We start from the raw sequence: 18198 nt of genomic DNA, 5'->3' as shown, positions 1-18198 counted from the left end.
CTGACAAGTGAGTATGAGCGAAAGAGACAGAGAGGGATGGAAGTGCTGCGTCGTGAGTGTGAAACTGAGAGGTTTTTTTTCTTTTCTTTCACCTAAGATAATCCATCTGTGAGGCTGCTGGTCATCACACTCATTTTCCCCCCAATATTAAAAATAAATAAAAAAATCTTCCCTACTTCATCTTGTTGTAACCACTGCACAAAAAAATTACATGTGAGCAAAGATAGAAAGCCAAGACAAAATGTAACCTAGACTTTAAGTCAGATTCTTAAAGTCTAACTTATGACTTTAAGAATCTGACTTAAAGTCAGATCCTGTTAGGTTTAACCACAGTGGTATCCTATCAAAAAAGGATAATTTTGACTTGGTCAAATTTGTTTTTAGGTTACAATAACAAGCTTAAACGGTGTTTAATTGTAACTTTAGAACAACTCAACTAGAACAACTAGGACACAGTTGTGAGGTGGAAGAAAAATCTTATTTGGTTTCCATTTTTATTAATAAAATTTGAGAAACGTGGTTTGCATTTGCATCAACCTCAATCAATAAGGATGCAGAATGTTAGTGAAGAGCAATTTTTAAGTCATGTAACATATTCTTTAGATTTAGGGTTATAGTTTAACTGGGACATCTTAATACATTACTATGGTTTGATCTAAACTATTCCATTGTAGCATAGGCTATACTTTAACCTTAACTTTTGCAACCTCAATCAAGTTTTCTTCCAGCGCCTCCAGTGCGTTGCTCTCTCCATCCTTCTAGCAACTCTGACTCGCTTCCCAGATGCTGCTGAATTACCACTAATTCAGTAAATTCAGATTATCAGAGGTATTCAGTTTTATGGAGAGCTGTTTGTATATTTTCAATTGATTTCCAACCCAAAAAAACTGCCTTTATGAAGTTGCTATCATAGCTTCCCTTGCCTTTATATACACTGTGTTTGAAACAGATTTTCTTTTTTGCATTTCTCTCAGTTCCCTACTAGCATTTGGTACTTTGTGCTGCATCCACACTGTACGGATGTTGAGAGTCATAATGATGGAGAGGTGTGTGTGAGAGTGAAGGCAGAACAAAGCCAGGGGGAGATAGATGACTATAATAGCAGCATCCTCCACACATGTAGAGAACAATCCTCACCGAGTTCCCATCTCACTGAATACCAGTCGGCGACCATTTCGCTCTGGTGGAAGAGAGAGCGTTTTGTTTTATTCATCTAAGGCATCTGGATTGTTTTGATTGCTATTAACTAAGTACTTTGACTTTTAGGTTACCATTTTACTCATAATGGTGTCATTTATGTTTGTGCTAGTCACAATGTCATGTTTTATTAAACTTAACCTTTTAAAATGATCATTGTATTATCTGTTAGCATGAGCTGGAATAGACAACGATTATTATTTTTATTATCCTTTCTATACTGTATGGAAAAAATCTAAACATGAATCACAAAAAAAACCTTACTCTTTAAACTGAGGAGTTTTAAAGTGATTCTTTTGTAAGCCAACTCTGCTGCTGTGCTAACATAAATAGTAAGATGAAGATAGCAGCACAAGAAATATAAATTATATTTTCCCCCATAACAGTGCTAATGGTATTAGCATTTCAGTCTTCTGTAAAAAAAAAAAAACTTAAATAAAAAGAGGCATTTTGTGTTGAACTAAGTTGCTATATTATTCAGCCAACCACAAAATTATGTTCTGTGTCCAGAGAAGCTAATTTCTGAGAATAAAACCTGTTTTCCTTGAAGTAGCCGCACATTTTCTGAAATCATATGAAGAAGAGAAAAAACCCTGAGAAGAGTACACAACGCAATAACGGATAAAAATATTCACGGCTGTACGCATTGTTGTGTCTCTTGTGAAACTGCCAGAGGTACTTGCAAAAATCAGAGAAGATTAAATTTTAGCTGTATGATTGTATGATTTTTAGCAGTACACGCCGCCTGGACTGTAATCTCCCCTCTGAAGGAACCCAGGAAGTCTTTCAGATTTTTTCGGAGCAAATGTGGTTCAGGTTCTGAGCTTTCATTAAGAATATTTTCACTGTAATTGCCACCTCACCTCTTCTCCACCAGCTCCCTGTCATCCCACAGCAACATCAGGTCAGAACTGACCTCTTATTATTTTGGCCTGACATCACTGATACAAATACTTTTGAGTCTCCTTTTTCCTGCCCATCCATTAAATCAGTCCATTTCCGTATTGAGTCTTTATGAGCCTTTTGTTCTTTTAAGTTGTCTTGCAATTGATGTCTATGAATAGATTATAATCTCAATATCTATTTTTAATCTCTAGTCACCATTTAGTCACCAGATATCGGTAAAAATTTTGATCTTATTTCTATGCGGTTCTCTTCTTTGATTTTTGATGTTTTACTCAATCTAATTAGAGTAGAAATGATGCGTTCAAGAAAAACTGTGTAACCATAATTTAAAGTAGTTCAATTTATTGTGAAGTGTGACCTGCAACTCATAAGTCCTGCTGCAGACACAACAGCCACATGGGTCAAGTGACTGTGATCACTGTAGTATTTGGACTTTATGACAGGTATAAAGAGCAATGCAGGCTGATATATAAAATCTTTTAATACCCAGGGATCTTTATAGACCAGAGGCTGTTAACGGTTCTTAATATTGTGTTTATATTTACTGTGGTTTCTTAATAATGACTACACAGATGTCTCTCAAACTGAACTCAGTATAAAAGGACTTCAGGGCATTTCAAAACAAAAAATACTTAAGTTAACTGAGGCGTGTAGCTTTTTCACTGTAATTGATTCATTTGGATATTTAACATTAAGTGGTATCAATCTTTTTCTACTAGCTTTTATTGAATGTAAGGTGGTGTTGTACTACAGGTACCATGTTGTCACAATGTGTACTAAGGTAACAGAAAAAAAAGGCCAGAAAAAGGCCTGGAGTGGTGGTACTCTTTCTTTAACCCTCTGATGCATGACATATTGACTACACAGTCTTCCATGAGTGGGTCTTTTTGGACCCGTGTTTAAATCAATGTGTTTTTATGCTACTTTTGTCATTTTGATTCAAAATAATATTTAGTATGATACCTTCTGCTGTTTTCTCTGTGCATGTTGTTATTAATGATATCAATTGAAAATGAGGTGCATCAATGGAGTATCCATGCAGGACATGGACTAATTATGTCATTAGTGATTTTTTTAATGCAAAATAATTCAGGTAAAATCTGAGTTGTCCATGTTTTTAACAAGAGACCAAAGTAGTCTAGCTTTTTTAAAGAACCTAAACAATAACAAAGACTGTAAAATAGCTATTCACTGCCAAACAAGAATTTACAAATCAGATATAAAGTTCACCGCTTTTAACCTCCTTCGGAGGTTACCCTCAAACCCACATTATTCTTGTGCTGCTCACCTGTAGAAGTAGGAGCAACCTCGCACTGTGTTGTGGCTGAAGTATTCCTGGGTTTTCTCATTTCCAAAGTCTTCCAGAGGATCAGACCAGAGCAGGTCACACATGGGCCCAAATGCTGGCGGCTCTTTGAACCGATCCAACTTAACATGAAGAAGAGAAACGTTTTAAGGCAGAAAAACCACAAAATTAACAAAGCACTACATGGCAGATGCCATTCTACTGTTTCCCCGTTACCTTTTTAATGTCATCTAAGGTGTGTATTTCAGGTGAGAGTCCTCCGTGGACACACAAAAACTGCTGGTTCATGAGTGCAGCCAAAGGAAGGCAGTCAAATGCATCCATACATGAGTCATACACCTGCTCTGAGTACTTGATTTTACCTAATAGACAAAACAATGGATCAGCTGCAAGTATGAGAATGTATGCTAAATCTCAACTCATATTTTTCACTAAAACATTTAGCTATCAACATAAAATTTTCATCTGTTGACAGAAAACTCCAACCTTTCATACTGTCACATGTGCTAGACTGTAGTGGATTAGCTCCTTCAGACATGCTGCAGGCTATACAAGAGCATTTCAAGACTAGAAGAAAAGCCTCAAAAACAACTCGTTGGATCCTGCGAGGTACTCACATTCTTGTTTGAAGGTGAAATATTCTGTCAAATGTCTACATTCATGATTTCCACGAAGTAAAAATAGTGTCTTTGGATAGAGGATTTTCAGCGACCAAAGGTATAAAACACACTGTCAGAGCAAACAGACAAGCATAGATTTAGTTATTTTAGAGCACGGATTCATTGCTTTTAACTTTTAGCATATACAAAAATATATTCTCACCTCAATACTGAAGTAGCCACGGTCAACATAGTCCCCGAGGAACAGGTACCGTGTTGTGGCCGGCGATCCTCCCACTTCAAACAACTTCATAAGATCAAAGAATTGACCGTGGATGTCCCCACAGACTAGAAAACGAGCAAAGGAAAAAATATGGTATGGAATTAAAATTTTTCCTCTGAATGTTACTTTTTTGACCACAGGAACTTTGTCAAGTTTGCCAAAAAATGTCCTGAATTATATAAACATAAAGAATTCCTTTAAATTAGAGATATATCAACAATTTTTCATATTATTTAAATGCATACATTTTAGTTGTATTTGCATTGTGTCTACTGTTAGTTCAATCTAATAATCTGTTTAAGGAAAACACAGGCCTCGTTATTAGTATCATTTCAATTGATACCAACCAATTGAAATGATTAGTATCATTTCAACAGCTTTTGTTGGATCTTATCAGACCTAACAAAAACAGGTAACCGGCAATTGAAGAGTTTTTTTGGAGTATTTTTTGTGATATTGGTTTAGTAAAAAATCATGAAAACCAGAAAGGCATTTTCCTGTTGGTGAAATCGGATTTTATTATTTGGGAGATCAAAAAGTACTTTGGAGGGAGATGAAGCTTTTACATCCCTTGATGCCCAGCAGTAGAAAAACTTGCAAAGGAAATCAGTGTGACTCCACAGTCAGCCTGAGTCAAGCGTCTCCATGGTAACAAACTGTTCCACTGGCCAATGAACGGTGATATGAACTTAAAATCCTTTCTCGTGGTAATATGTGCCATTTAATGAGGTGAAAAGTAATGACAATAAATGTCTAATAATCCATCAATTTCTTTGTCATAAATCGATCAAGTATAAGATTCTTTTGTCTGGCTAACATTTCTGCAGTCCTTTAAGTAACAATTGGAATATCAAAAAGTGTAGTCTGTTTTTAAGCATGCCATTGTTTTCCTTTAATTTGTTGAGCAAATATACTGTTTTTTGCTTGTGTTTTTACTTCTAATTATATAAAGCACTTTGAATTTTGTTATTAAAAATGAGCTGCACAATTAAAATTGCTTTATCTTGCATATTACTGGGGTCAAGGTTGTGGCATTCCCAGTGTTCAACTGCAGAATAACCAGGTCCTTTTGCAGTGACATTAACACTGCAATGTCACCGCAACTGACCTAACTGGAGATGAATGCCGCATGAGATGTCCCTAATGGTGGAATAACAAGGATAGACCAAAAAGTAGGTCAATTTATCAGATTCAAGCATAAATGACAAAATCTTTGGCAGCCTGACTTATCTTGATCAAATTGAGCGTTCCTCTACATCATAGAAAAGAAATGAAGATTTGCAATAGTGAGAAGTGTGTATTAGAGATAAATCAGCAGATCAGACCTCAACAGATGCCAAAAATCAGTTTTTACCAGAACAAACTCTCAAGAGATCATCCCTAATGTTGATCAAAAAGAAAAACAATGTATTACATAGCTTACATCTAATCACCAGGAAAATACAAACAGGTATTCAGAGAGGAAGTCAAAAACAGGCATACGGAAAGCAGTATAACCTCAAAAATCCATCCTATTGGAAGCACTGCATTATTTTATTCATTTAAAATAGACAATACACACACATTGGTGTAAACCAGATGCCTTGTGTTTAATCTTTATAGCAAACCTGCTCATTTTTAGCGCCTATTCACAGGAAGCTTTTGTCCATATAAAAAGAAAAAAGGTAAAGAAAGGTAAAATAGCATAAATAAATGACAGAAGACAAAATTGATAAATAATGTTTGTTACATTTTCACATGTGAGCAGGTCTGCCCAGACTTAAACCACTGCTTTAGGTCTGTACCTCGCCAACATTACAATGAACATGTCAGTTTTAGTGTAGAAACGTAGGAGATTGTTTTGAAGGGCTTTACCCATCCTCTGCAGATATCTGCTATGCTATCAAAGAACCATGTCATCCTTTTTATCATCAGTCTTGCAATGACATGGGATAACAACAAATCACAATGACAATAGTCGAGGTGTAAATACGAATTCTGACCCATCTCATGCAATCCGTCTGCCACGTGCAATAATGTGTTGAAACAGACGTATAAATCTGTGTGTATGCAGATCAGAAGATATCTATGCAGATACAGTGACAATAAAATCATGGTGCTGATGTTTGTAAACAACAAAGCAGAGCACATTATTGGTGCTGAGATCATCAGTGAGTAAAGAAAGATTTTGTCCATTCAATATGGCTGTTGTTTGTACAAAATGTAAAAAAAACAAAAAAACATTTGTAGTTTGGAAATAATGAGGATGATTTGTGCTACTGACGAGACCTTTAAATAATTATGGAAGTACTTTGAGCAATTACATTGAGGACATGATGGTAATGAGATATTTCTGTGGTCTTTAAGGCCTCCTTTCTCTACTTCTGAGAAATGAGAAGCGCAAACCTCAAAGGGGTAGAAGAAACCCAAGCCCCCTGGGAGATGTATGCTTTTTCACAGCGAACACTATGGCTCTGGAGTGCAAACCTACATCTCATTTCCTTGCTGCCTTCAATTTTTCATTATCAACTCGCTCTGTCTCGTTCTCTCCTGCTCATCCTCCATCTCCTCTCGCTTTTCCGTCTCCCCTATCAGCTCCACAGTGGCCTTCGCCCACTCAAAGCTCAGAGCAATGTGTGTGGGAGACTGCTTGTGTGACTAAAGCAATCAAACACACACATGCGCACATAGGTGCAGGCCCATCCACAAACACCCATGTATTACATGCAGGCGAAAGCCACATTGAAATTCAAATGCAGCCGAGCTCACAAAGATACGAAACACACGTACAAATGCCCGCACACAATACTTTTACAGATTTTCACCTCAATACATTCAACATCTATTTAGACCAGGAGGCTGAGGCCTGAAGATGTGATTTTCATCAGTTTGTCACTTCTGAAAATGTTGAGCTGATCATGAGCTATTTAATTAATACTGGTGGTTAGATGTATATTTAATATCATGCATCTCGTCGTATTAAACATGCATGTGAAAGGAAACAAAGCATTAACAAACCATGTGAAGTGGTTTCAAATCAAATGTCCAAAGAACTAACTCTTTGGGAATCAGAGGAAATTTAAAACAACGATTTGCATAAAACGTGCCCTTATTAAGTACACATTCAGTCCTCAAGACCTGCCATCCAACAAGTGTTAGATTCTCCTGACTTCAATACACCTGAATTTCTACACCATCAGTCATTCCGCTTTGTAGAGGCCTGGTAATGCTTAGTTAATTTGAGGTGAGATCTGCTGGATAAGTCCAAAACAACATTTATTTATTTTTTAAAATTATGGCGTAACTACACTTCTGTTGTTTTTATTATTATTATTATTATTATTATTATTATTATTATTATTATTATTATTATTATAATAGGCCAATGCTGCAACTGACAAATAAGTCATATGTTTTATGTTGGTATATTTACAAAACACTTATTTGTGGGTCTAAATGTAAAGAAATAACATTTAGACAGGAATTAGCAACTCAGGAATAAGAGTTGCTAATTCCTGAAATAGCAACATTTACTAAGTCTATAAAGTCTTTCTGTAAATGGTGTAAAATATAAAATTTGCCATAGACTGAAAATGTCTCCATTAGCTTCCTTTTAGTCCAGTAATCTCTGTTTTCCTACATCAAAACAATCAACGCAAAACTACTTAAAATTTAAATCTGACCAGGGCAACATCAATAAAGCTCTCCTGGTAAGTTCCTATCTGAACCAAACATCGATTGGCCTGAAACAATAACAAAGATCAAAAGAAGGAGGCATACTAAAAATACTCATCCTGAACAACACCAAAGAGCAGACTGTCTACGATTATTCTCTACAAACTGTTGCCCCAGGGCCAAAATCAATAACTAAATAGGGCATGCTTTATTTTTAAGACTCAGTTTCAACTTTGGAGTTATTATTTCTTCCTTCTTCAATAAAACTACTGAAACCCTCTACATCCGACAATAACTCGAATCCTCGTCCAGGTTTGTTCGGTTATTTTAAATATTTGAATTATTAACATGACCGCAGATAAGATTACATTTAGCAGCTACATTCTTACTGCCATTTCCAGACTAATGATGATGAACACACATCTACCTCATTTGAAAATGATCTATTGTCTTTCCCATTTTAAAGAGTAGCTAAGTAAAAAGCTATTCTCATACTTATACAGCAAGGACAAATAAATTGAAGAATTACTCATTAAATGCTCCTCAACAATGATGCATATGAACAAAGAATAGACATCAGATCAGTGACTAGGATGTACATCAACATGTCAACGATATATGTGATTTGGATAACTGCTGAAACAGATGTATGCTAAATTTACTGGGAGACATCAGCCTCAATTGTACATTACCTTTTTAGATAATTGTCCCCTGTTTGGGGGTGAAAATAAACACCAGTAATGATTTAAATAGGATTGAAAGAAGTACACAAAACTGTTTAATAATAAAACAGCCTAATAATAAATTGACTAGCTTTAATTTAGGTAAGTAAGCTCCATGGCTTTGATGCTAAACATGCTAAATCACTGTCAGAAAGAGCCCATTTTCAAACTATGACATATCAAAACATATGTAGTGAATTACAGTCTTTCATATGTTTAACTAAAGATCATAAAAAATTAGTTCCAGGTTTAGCCTAATTCAGCTTGCCATGAAAAGCTGGCAAACATCCCTAAACCATGTGATACCTGTGACTGGTGCCTCAATGTCGAGAATAGTTTTCTCCTGACGGAGGATGGCTGCTCCCTCATTGATGATTCGAAGCGCGACAGCTTCCTCCACACGGCCCTCCTTGGTCAGGTGAGCCTTCAGCAGATCTACGCGAGGTTTGCCTTCACAGTCGAACACTTCCTTCATTGTAAGGCGGTGGCTCAAGGGGAAGGGGACAGCTAAGGAAGGACAGAGCATAGAGGCAAAAGTTGTAATTCAAATAATTGGCATACAACAGAAACATCAGTAACTGTTAGTGCTACTGACAATCCAATTATTAAATGATTTGTTTATAATGTATGATATTCACAAGAAGATCTGCTTTTTAATGCAACGTATTCCAGTGCAGATGTGGAGTTTTGTGTTTTCTGATTCCTGCATAAAACATTCAAGCAATTGGTTCACTCTTCCCGGTTTTCTAAAGTGTGTGGTCATTAAATCTGCACCAGTCACCTACCCACCAGACAGTTTGTGAAACTGTGAAATCCAAGCACAGATCATTACTTCGGTGATGGCAGGCAAGGATTATTGTTATTATTTTGAAATTGGCAGATGATCCATGTGACTTCTAGTTTCTGGGCACATATACAAACATTAATCTAGATATACAGAAAAAGTGTCAAAAGAATGAATAATTTACATGGGAAGAAAATGTAAGTCCAGTTGCTAATTTACATTAGTGAGAAACGACGGCACCAACACAGCCGTACTGGAAACACACACACATACAGCACGTTATAAGTCAAAAACAATATTAAACTCAGAGAATGAGCAATTGAATGTGTGCCAGATTTCTGCAGTGTGCAACTAACAAGGCCACTCAGCACAGCCAGAGAAAGAAAAGACAAAGAAAGAGGCTCTGAACTGAATGTGGTGAAGATGGTCTTTAATAATGAATGCTAAACTAGAGAAATCTCAAAGACACTACTCCTGGGATAATAAGGCAAGCCCCTGCAAGTGGAGTTAAAGGGCCTAAAATTTTTCACAGGGCGCAGTGTGTATCTGTGATGGCGACGTGTGCTTTGACACTTAACCAGCAAGTACAAAGCAGCGTTGAATGCACTGCAGAGGAAGTGAATGAGCCCACTACATATAACAGCACTCAAAAATCAGTTCATTTTTTGTAAGCAGTATAAAAAGCAGTTATCAGTTTAAAACATGAAGAAACAAACTATGATATATGAAGCAAAATCGCCTTATTTCTGCAAAGTTAGCATACAAATTAGAAAAAAAGAGTGGGAGGAAGTGCACACCTTACTTCTCAGTAAGTCATTTGTTATAAACATTCTTTGTTGTTATATTTCAGATAGTTTAAGATTTTTTTAAAGTAAGGTTTTGTCTAACCCTAACCCTATCCTAGCCTATAGGTAATGCTCTGAAGCTAATACTCCAAACCAACTCGAAACTAAAAGCTGGTCCAAAGGGCCAAAGTTAAAAGTCTGAAGCTAAACAACTAGTTTGAGAGGAACAAAGCTCATGTTCTGAAGCTAGATGGAACATGTAGAAGAATTTATTAGCCTAAATGTTTAATATGGTAGACTAAATATCATTCAAACCACTACAATGTTTTTTTGTTGGTTTTTTTTTTTTACACCACTTTACGTTCACATCAAAGGGTTACTCTGTGTTACTATACTCTGTTCTCAGCATGTTTCACACAGAAAAATTATTTTTGGTGCACCACCTCCAACGTCCACTTCTTGAGGAAATATTCACAGATACTGTCCAGCGCAAACATAGTGACAAGTAAAAAGCTCACAAAATAGTCTTAGCATTCTATGTTGAATAAAACAATAATAATATTTGTCTGAACTTTAACTCTTGGAAATGTTTGGTTACATAGCAGTGTACATTTTTTATCTGATTGTTTAAGTGTGGATTTGTAAAAGTCAGTAAATACAAATTTAGTGTGATTTTCTAATCCAGTGCCATTGCAGGACCTCTGACTTCATACAACTGTAGATTACCACAACGTCTCTCTGTCCAACAGCAACGCAATCTTAATATTGTTTATTTCTAGATTTTTATTTATTCTTTGCTTTTTACTAAACTGAAATGACATTGAAAGTTAATGTTAATGAAATACACTGACCACAGCTTTAGCAATTTAGAACAATTTGTTCCACAATTGGAACAAATTTGGACAAAAATCTGGATATAAAGAAACTTGATAATAAAATATGGCCATTCCATTGTGCTTTATTCATTGCACTCAAATTGTACAGCCAAAAATTAAAAGCATGCAAGTAATGAATAAAAAATAACAACAATATTCACATATTCATATATTTCTTTTTCTTTCATAAATTAGAACATGCTTTGCTTTTTGATTATTATATTGTAAAAATCTTGTAAATGTAGCTCGTAATTCTTCTAAAACAATTTATCATAAAATTATTAAATAAATTCCCTTTTCTATGAGAAAAAAATGTACTCGCTGCGTATTTACTCAAAATGCATTTAGCCTATATTTTTATAATAGTCTTCTTAATATGGGTAATAACAATAAAATCCTAAATATAATATCCCTGCATCTTATGTAATATTCTTCCACAACACCTTCTGCAGAAGCAAAGGCACATTATACAAGTACACTGATATAGATGTGTGGTGCAGAGATGAAAAGCTGACTTCTGCTCAGCGCCAAGCTCAGCTGAGCTATGAAATACTGTATGTTGCCGGGCAACAGCAGCAGCAGCGGCGGCAGTGGCAATAGCAACAGCAGTTGAGTGTTGGAGTGCAGCCAGTGGTGCTCCAGAAAACTGCAGTTTGCACTGGAGGTTCACATAGAGACAGTGATTTATTAGACACGGTCAGGCAGCTGACAACACAAATTTTTCAATCAGCTTTGAATAAAACTTGCGTTGTATTGTGCTCATGATGCCTGACAAATATTCCTAAGACAGGTTATCATGCAGAATAATTGAAAAAAATAAGAACAACCATATATGTAATAGATATTATTGCAAAAGAGGGATCCTGGATCCTATTAGGAAATACTGTACAGCCCCACGTGATTGGACTGACTAGAATTGGTGGGTGTCAGGTTCCCTTCACACCTCCATGTGCAAGGTCTACTTTGTAAGATATTCCACTATTTGAACCTCCAAACAAAATGTACTTATTACATTTAGCAAACACTGGTCTACGTCTAGCTAGTCAAACTATTTCATCAGTGTGACTGTCTTTAGAAGTGACTTTAGGATGAAGGGACAAGTGACAAAGTGAGGAAAGATTGTGCACATGTAGAAATATAGCCTCCTGCCTGTTGATGCTAACAGTTCAGCAGAACATCAAACTGTAATGGCCAGCAGAAACCAACGCATACACGTTTGTCAGATCAAACGTGTATGTGAAAAAACAACTGAAGACAAACCTAGTTTGCTTTAGGTTAAAGCTATGCCCACAAGGATAAAAATATCCCAGTCTCACATAGTGAGTGCACCAGAACATAATAACTCACTATTGTCATGATAGCAAACTTTGATCAATTGATGCCACTCTGATTCAGTTCTTTATGACTTTTTTTTTTTTTTTACATTTGGCACTCTGGGAATTGTAAAAAGAAAGGCTTGTCTCTTCAAAGCTGAATACCAAAATAGGAAAAGCAGATAAAAGTGACAAACAGGAATATCCGCAAGCCTGTCAAGAAATAATAAAACCTATTGCATGTTAGAGCCTCTGGAACTGGGGTGCCCAAAGTCGGTCCTTGAAGTCCGGCATCCTGCATGTTTTAGTTCTCTCCCTGGTGGTAGTAGCAACCTTTTCAGCATGTCAATGTTCTTCTTAGGCCTCTAATGAGCCATCATTGGATCCAGGTGTGTAAAACCAAGGAGAGAACTAAAACATGCAGGATGCCGGCCCTCCAGGACCGACTTTGGGCACCACTGCGTCTAGAAAATGACTCAAACTTGGATTTGAGTAAATTTTTTCCTATTTTAAATGGTCAGATAGTTTCTACAAAATACACAAGTAATAAAATTGAAACAAATGCATAACATGTTCAAAGTTTCCGACTCCTCGAAGTGTTTTGGTGTTACATGTTCATGTTACAAAAGCAAAGCGTTTCAGTCAGAAAGCTGGCTGTGTGCCTGTGCTGATATGGACTTTCTGTTTGCTTCACACTTTTTTTCAACTCTTGGTCAACAGTCATTTTTGTTGTTCAAATTGCCAATCATCCTTAGATATACAAGTGATCGCATGGCTTCCCTCCATAATACGCACAATATTAGTAAATCATGCCATGGTGATATCACATGCGGTTAATCCCCATTTTCCTTCGATGTCACTCAATTTCTTCTAATTCTGTGTAATTTAGTATTTTTGATAAAATCAGCTACATTGAAGATTCAAGAGGGTCATTCTCACCATTATTTCCTTACAGGTTTTCCATTATTTCAGTTTTAATTTGTGCCACATAAGTAAGGAAAAAGCATTTTTGGGTTTAGCATTTAAGTTGAGTATGTTGGTTAAAATTCACCAAGTCCTCTCTGCCAATGCAAAAAAGATATTGACTTTGTTTTGGTGTTGTTTATTGGCATGGATGATTAGGGCTTGAAGAGACAAGCTAGTCTCTGATACATTCTGCTCAATGTAAACATATCTGCATTGAGATTACCTGCAATAATGATAAATGTTGGTTTTTTGGTTGTTGTTTTTTTTCAGCAAGAGAAAGGCGACCCCACGCCAGCATACTGCCTCCAGGCTCCACCAAAACCATTTGGGATTCCCATTGGATTTAGCATCTTTTTCAGATGAACAACGTGCATACTTAGCTCTTTTATTTAAATGTGGCAACATCCAAAAGGAAATAAACAGGTGCTATTAGATTACAATAAGAGATATGTCAAAGAGCAACATTGTGACAAAGAGAAAAAAACAACAACAACCAAACACTGGTTTTGTTTGTTTTGTACTAAGTTCATGTTTATGAGCAACAATTTCAGTTTACTGTTCAATCAATTACTTAATTAATTCATATATTGTTTATTTATTGAACAATATAATGAATTGTCTACATTCCCAGTGTGGTCATGTGCAGTGTATACAGTCATATCTAATAATTTGGAGGCTCAGACATTAAACCCACACATTAGAAATGTTTTTACTGATAAAATGTAATCTTATATTTCCATTAGGTGTAAGTGTAAATTAATCATAAATACAAAATTAAAGGCTTATTAACATTAGTCTTGTGTATTTAATTTATATAATGTGTTTTTGTGAATGGATATATTGAAAGGAATTAACTTTTCAATAATATTTTTAATTCATTGAGTATGACACCATTTCCCCAACTGCAATATTAATTTTAATGCTGCAACCTGATAAATAGACATAAAAGTAATTTAGTACACACTAATATTTGAAAGATAAGCTAACTGCAACATTCTGTGCAGCTCAACTCTTAAATATATCCTTTTTGTGAATATTTCATTTACAACTATCAGAAAATAAAATGCAATCAGATATGCATTGATGAGATACTACTTCTTTAAAACAAGTTAGTGGGTTGGTTTCAGCCAGTTCATTAAAAAAAAAATTTAAGCCCTAAACAATATTTAATTTGGGGATGCCTCCAGTAAACCTAACAGCAGGAATAAGACAACTGTTATTTTACTTTTATGTATTTGTTTAAACGATAACCCTTTGACATGTAACAGGGATCCTTAACACACACATTTTTTTCTCTCAGTCCTTAATATTTTATTTCTTTGGTTTAGTTTTCTGTTGTTGTTAAAGACAACAACAGAAACTGTGAGGACCTCTAACATTGCATTCACAAGAACTAAAATAAAAGGCTTTTAGTTAGAATGTGCAACTAGTACACATGTCCCGTCTAAGTTAAATTTCTGTTGGGTTACAAATCAAGATAGAAGCACCAAGCAGTGACCAAGTTTACTTATGTCTTGATCTGTCCCTGCATTGGGATGTCTACTTTGCATGAACTGCGATGATGACACATTTTTAATATACTGTGCTGCTGCCTTGGCAATATGAAGAAAAATTTTGTGGGTCAAAAACTTTTCTTTAGAATGCCTTGTATGTCTGTAATGGTTTATCAAACTAAATTACTTTGTCCATATATTTTTTCTGTGTTTCATGTGGGCAATAAGGCTTTTTGCTGCCAGAAAAGGCTTTTTTCTGCTGTGGGGTCAGCCACAGCAGAAAAAAAACTACTCTACACAAAAGTTGGAATCCATGCAACGTATGAATTGGCACTAAATGAAAGTGCTGTTTTGGTGTCTCTGTTATGGAATCTGGACAACATTTCATCATATCTAGTTAAAAATCTTGGCTTTAAACCTGAACTGACAGATTCTTCTCCACCCATTTTCGTTTCCAATCAACAGTAGAAGTGAAGTATTGTGGTTTCTTATTGGTTATATAATAAAAATACTGCTTGCAGTACGAGCTTTGTTGGTGAGTGGGTGTATCTGGCAGTGTGAGGGGCAGCAGAAGCAGCTGTTCTTCCATTCACGCAAGAACCACCTATTAAAATAAAAGTTAACTTTAAGCTTATATTTGATGCTTCAATAGATAATTATCACAAATATGTAGCAGTTCACATATTCCCGTGTTTCTTCAAATCTTGGGCCTATAGTGGTTCTAATGCTGATAGATCTGCTAGGCCATCCTGATAATGCACTAGACTGTATACTATAGAAATACATTCATGCACAGTGCAGATGCATGCTCAAAATGAGCTGGGCCAAGTGAGCTATGGCAACTGTGAGGACCTCATCATCCCACATCGATCAGTTCCATACATGCCTTTTTTTTCTTCTTCTTCTTCTTCTTTATTCCCCCTAATCAAATGAAAATGTGACTCACTCCTGGTAAAGTATATCCCATTAAATGTCAATTTCATGCCCCCTTCCTCCTCTGCTGCCCCCGTTAAAGCCCACGAAATCCTGCTGCATCACTGCTCCAGCTTCTACCACAAAGCTCGCCAACTGAGCTTTTCTTCCTCCTCACTTCTCCTGCCTGCTACAGCCTACACGCTGTTACTGTAAAACCGAGCAGCAGCAGCAAAAAAAAAAAAAGAAAAAAAAAGAAGATCCAGTTAGATCGTGGAATGCATGCATATTTATATACAGATATATGTTTGAGCAATGCTTCGTGCTTTATGCCTACTGACTTCCTTGAGGGAGGGCTTGTGCAGCAGAGAAACCTGGGATTGTTTATCAACATCAAAGCTTCTCTTGTCCACTATAACCTCCCAACCAACGCAACTTAATCAATCATTATGGCACGATGAAAATAACAGTAAAGGACACATCCCCCCCCCCCAGCCCCCTCTAACCGCAGCGCTTGAGATATTATGTAATGCAGCCACATCCGAGCGGAAAATGTAGGCTAACTTACATTTTACCACCCGATCGGTGGGGTTTAAGACGGTGTCAGCGTTAGACATCTTCATGGGCAGTTGCCGTCTTCGAGGCTGAAGCAAAATTTCCCTTCACCCCGAGCTCTCCTTTGCGGGATTTTACTCTCGATTATTTCGCGTCGAAATGCGGATGATGCTGTGGCATCACTCACACGGTGTCGCGCCGGGTAGGACTGCTGCTCCCCAGGCAGGGACAGAGGGATGCTGGGCTGCTGGATGCTGCAGGACCTACTACTGCCGCGCTAAGCTGTTATAATGTGGGGGAGGATGTGTGGAGAAAGAGAGAGAGAGAGAGGGAGGGAGAGAGGAAGAAAGAGAGCGATGTGCACCATCCCGACATGGCGGTGGAGGGAACTCCCACGCAAATGTTTCACGGGACTGCCTGATGCTGCCATCAGATGGAGGGTGAGTTGGGGTTGCCCCCCACCCCCACGCACGCACGCACGCCGCAGAACCATATAATCCTGGTATTCTGGAAATGTGGTTGCGCAGCATGAGAAGCCTGCAGGCCGACTTGAATATTTTGAGGACTTTTTTTTTTTTTTTTTTTTTTTTGCAGCATCCACAGTAAATGCAGGTTGGTTCTGTACCCTGCCCGCCCGCGGATAATTTTCTCTGGGTGGCGACAAAAACGTCAAATGAAATGTTTGTTGTCATGCGGGAACCTCAAATTTCAATGTGATTTATTGGAATGTTGTGTCATAAACTAACGCATGGTGGTGTTTAAATGTGAGCTTTAAAGAATATTATACAATTTACTTTCAAAGTTATTAAAAAAAAGTTAAAGAAAAAACTGCTGTCAAAAGAAAACAAAGCACTTAAGTCAAATACGATGAATATTTGTTGTTGAGCCAACTAGTTTTTATTCCCCAACCTCCCCTCACTCCCTGAAAATATAAACACTTTGAACAGATTTGAAATTTATATATGTTTTATATTTTTTACAGAATTTGGACATTGAGGGGTAAAAATGCCACAGTCGAATAAATACATAATTTGCCAGAGAAATATTTAAACATGTGACAATTTAAAGTATTTGTGAAGTGCATTGAATAAGTTAAAAATTATTCACAAACATCTACAAATGTGCAAAACAAAGGCGGTGTGCAATCTTAATTCATCCAAAGTATCATTTTTCATGGAAACCTTCTTCTATTAAGTGGTGCAACAGAGTAGACAAATGTTTTACCTGATTTATTTGACTGCATTATGCACTGAAACTGGAAACCACACAATGCCAAACACTGACTGGCTGGACGTCAACATCATTTAATGGTCTATTAGTCTAATGAACTGAAGGACAAGCTATAATTATAGTTAACTGAAAACTGATTAAAAATCAATCTAGTGCAGAATAACTGTAAAACATACTTCCCCTGCAAATAATTTGAAAGTAATTTTCACGAATCGAAGCCATTTGGATCAATTAGCATTCAGATTGAGTTTAGCAGAGTATGAAACTTCTGGCCTATGGAGTTGGTTCAGCTGTCTGCAAGGCAAATCAGTCAAGCAGAGGCCGTCAAAAGTTCCTCAAGATAAGTTTTAAAGGACTCAGCTGAAGCAGAAAATCTAGTCATCTGAGTTCGTTAGAGTTTTATCAATGTAGGTCTACAATAGAGGCATTTCAACCATTCTTTTTTTTTGTACGAAACACAAAGGCAACAAACGTGATAAAAAACTAAAACCTGAGGGGTTTTCTTTTTAAAGCTGTCAACAAACGTCATGTATAATTCTTGCTGTTTACTTCTCTACTCCAGTTATCAGAATTAGAATGAATTTAAATTAGTTGGTTCCTGATACCACTTTGGAGTAG

General features: G+C 36.6%; 1 protein-coding gene across 1 annotated transcript; it reads right to left on the bottom strand.

Annotated features, from left to right (window-relative positions):
• Positions 1–3387: 3387 nt before the first annotated feature.
• Positions 3388–16871, bottom strand: LOC116716534 (serine/threonine-protein phosphatase 2B catalytic subunit alpha isoform-like). The gene is made up of 6 exons (XM_032557358.1): positions 16364–16871; positions 8974–9174; positions 4232–4356; positions 4027–4138; positions 3626–3771; positions 3388–3531 (listed from the first exon to the last, which is right to left on the bottom strand). Exons 1-6 carry the CDS (start codon positions 16416–16418, stop codon positions 3388–3390), a joined length of 783 nt encoding a protein of 260 aa, XP_032413249.1. The 5' UTR covers positions 16419–16871.
• Positions 16872–18198: the final 1327 nt, after the last annotated feature.

This window comes from Xiphophorus hellerii, unplaced genomic scaffold (genome assembly GCF_003331165.1).
Source record: "Xiphophorus hellerii strain 12219 unplaced genomic scaffold, Xiphophorus_hellerii-4.1 PGA_scaffold_64__1_contigs__length_250000, whole genome shotgun sequence".
In the NCBI taxonomy this organism is placed as follows: Eukaryota; Metazoa; Chordata; class Actinopteri; order Cyprinodontiformes; family Poeciliidae; genus Xiphophorus; species Xiphophorus hellerii.
The sequence above is the reverse complement of the archived record's forward strand: the minus strand, read 5'-3'. Positions and strand labels throughout refer to the sequence as shown.

What these genes read in the sequence shown, in the direction of transcription:
- LOC116716534 (XM_032557358.1), bottom strand. Translation starts at nt 16,418, where the DNA reads ATGAAGATGTCTAACGCTGACACCGTCTTAAACCCCACCGATCGGGTG. An exon ending in GTGGCTACTTCAGTATTGAG is followed by an intron (nt 4,139 to 4,231) that starts GTGAGAATATAT and finishes TTGCTCTGACAG; the next exon opens with TGTGTTTTATACCTTTGGTC. An exon ending in CCTTAGATGACATTAAAAAG is followed by an intron (nt 3,532 to 3,625) that starts GTAACGGGGAAA and finishes CTTCATGTTAAG; the next exon opens with TTGGATCGGTTCAAAGAGCC.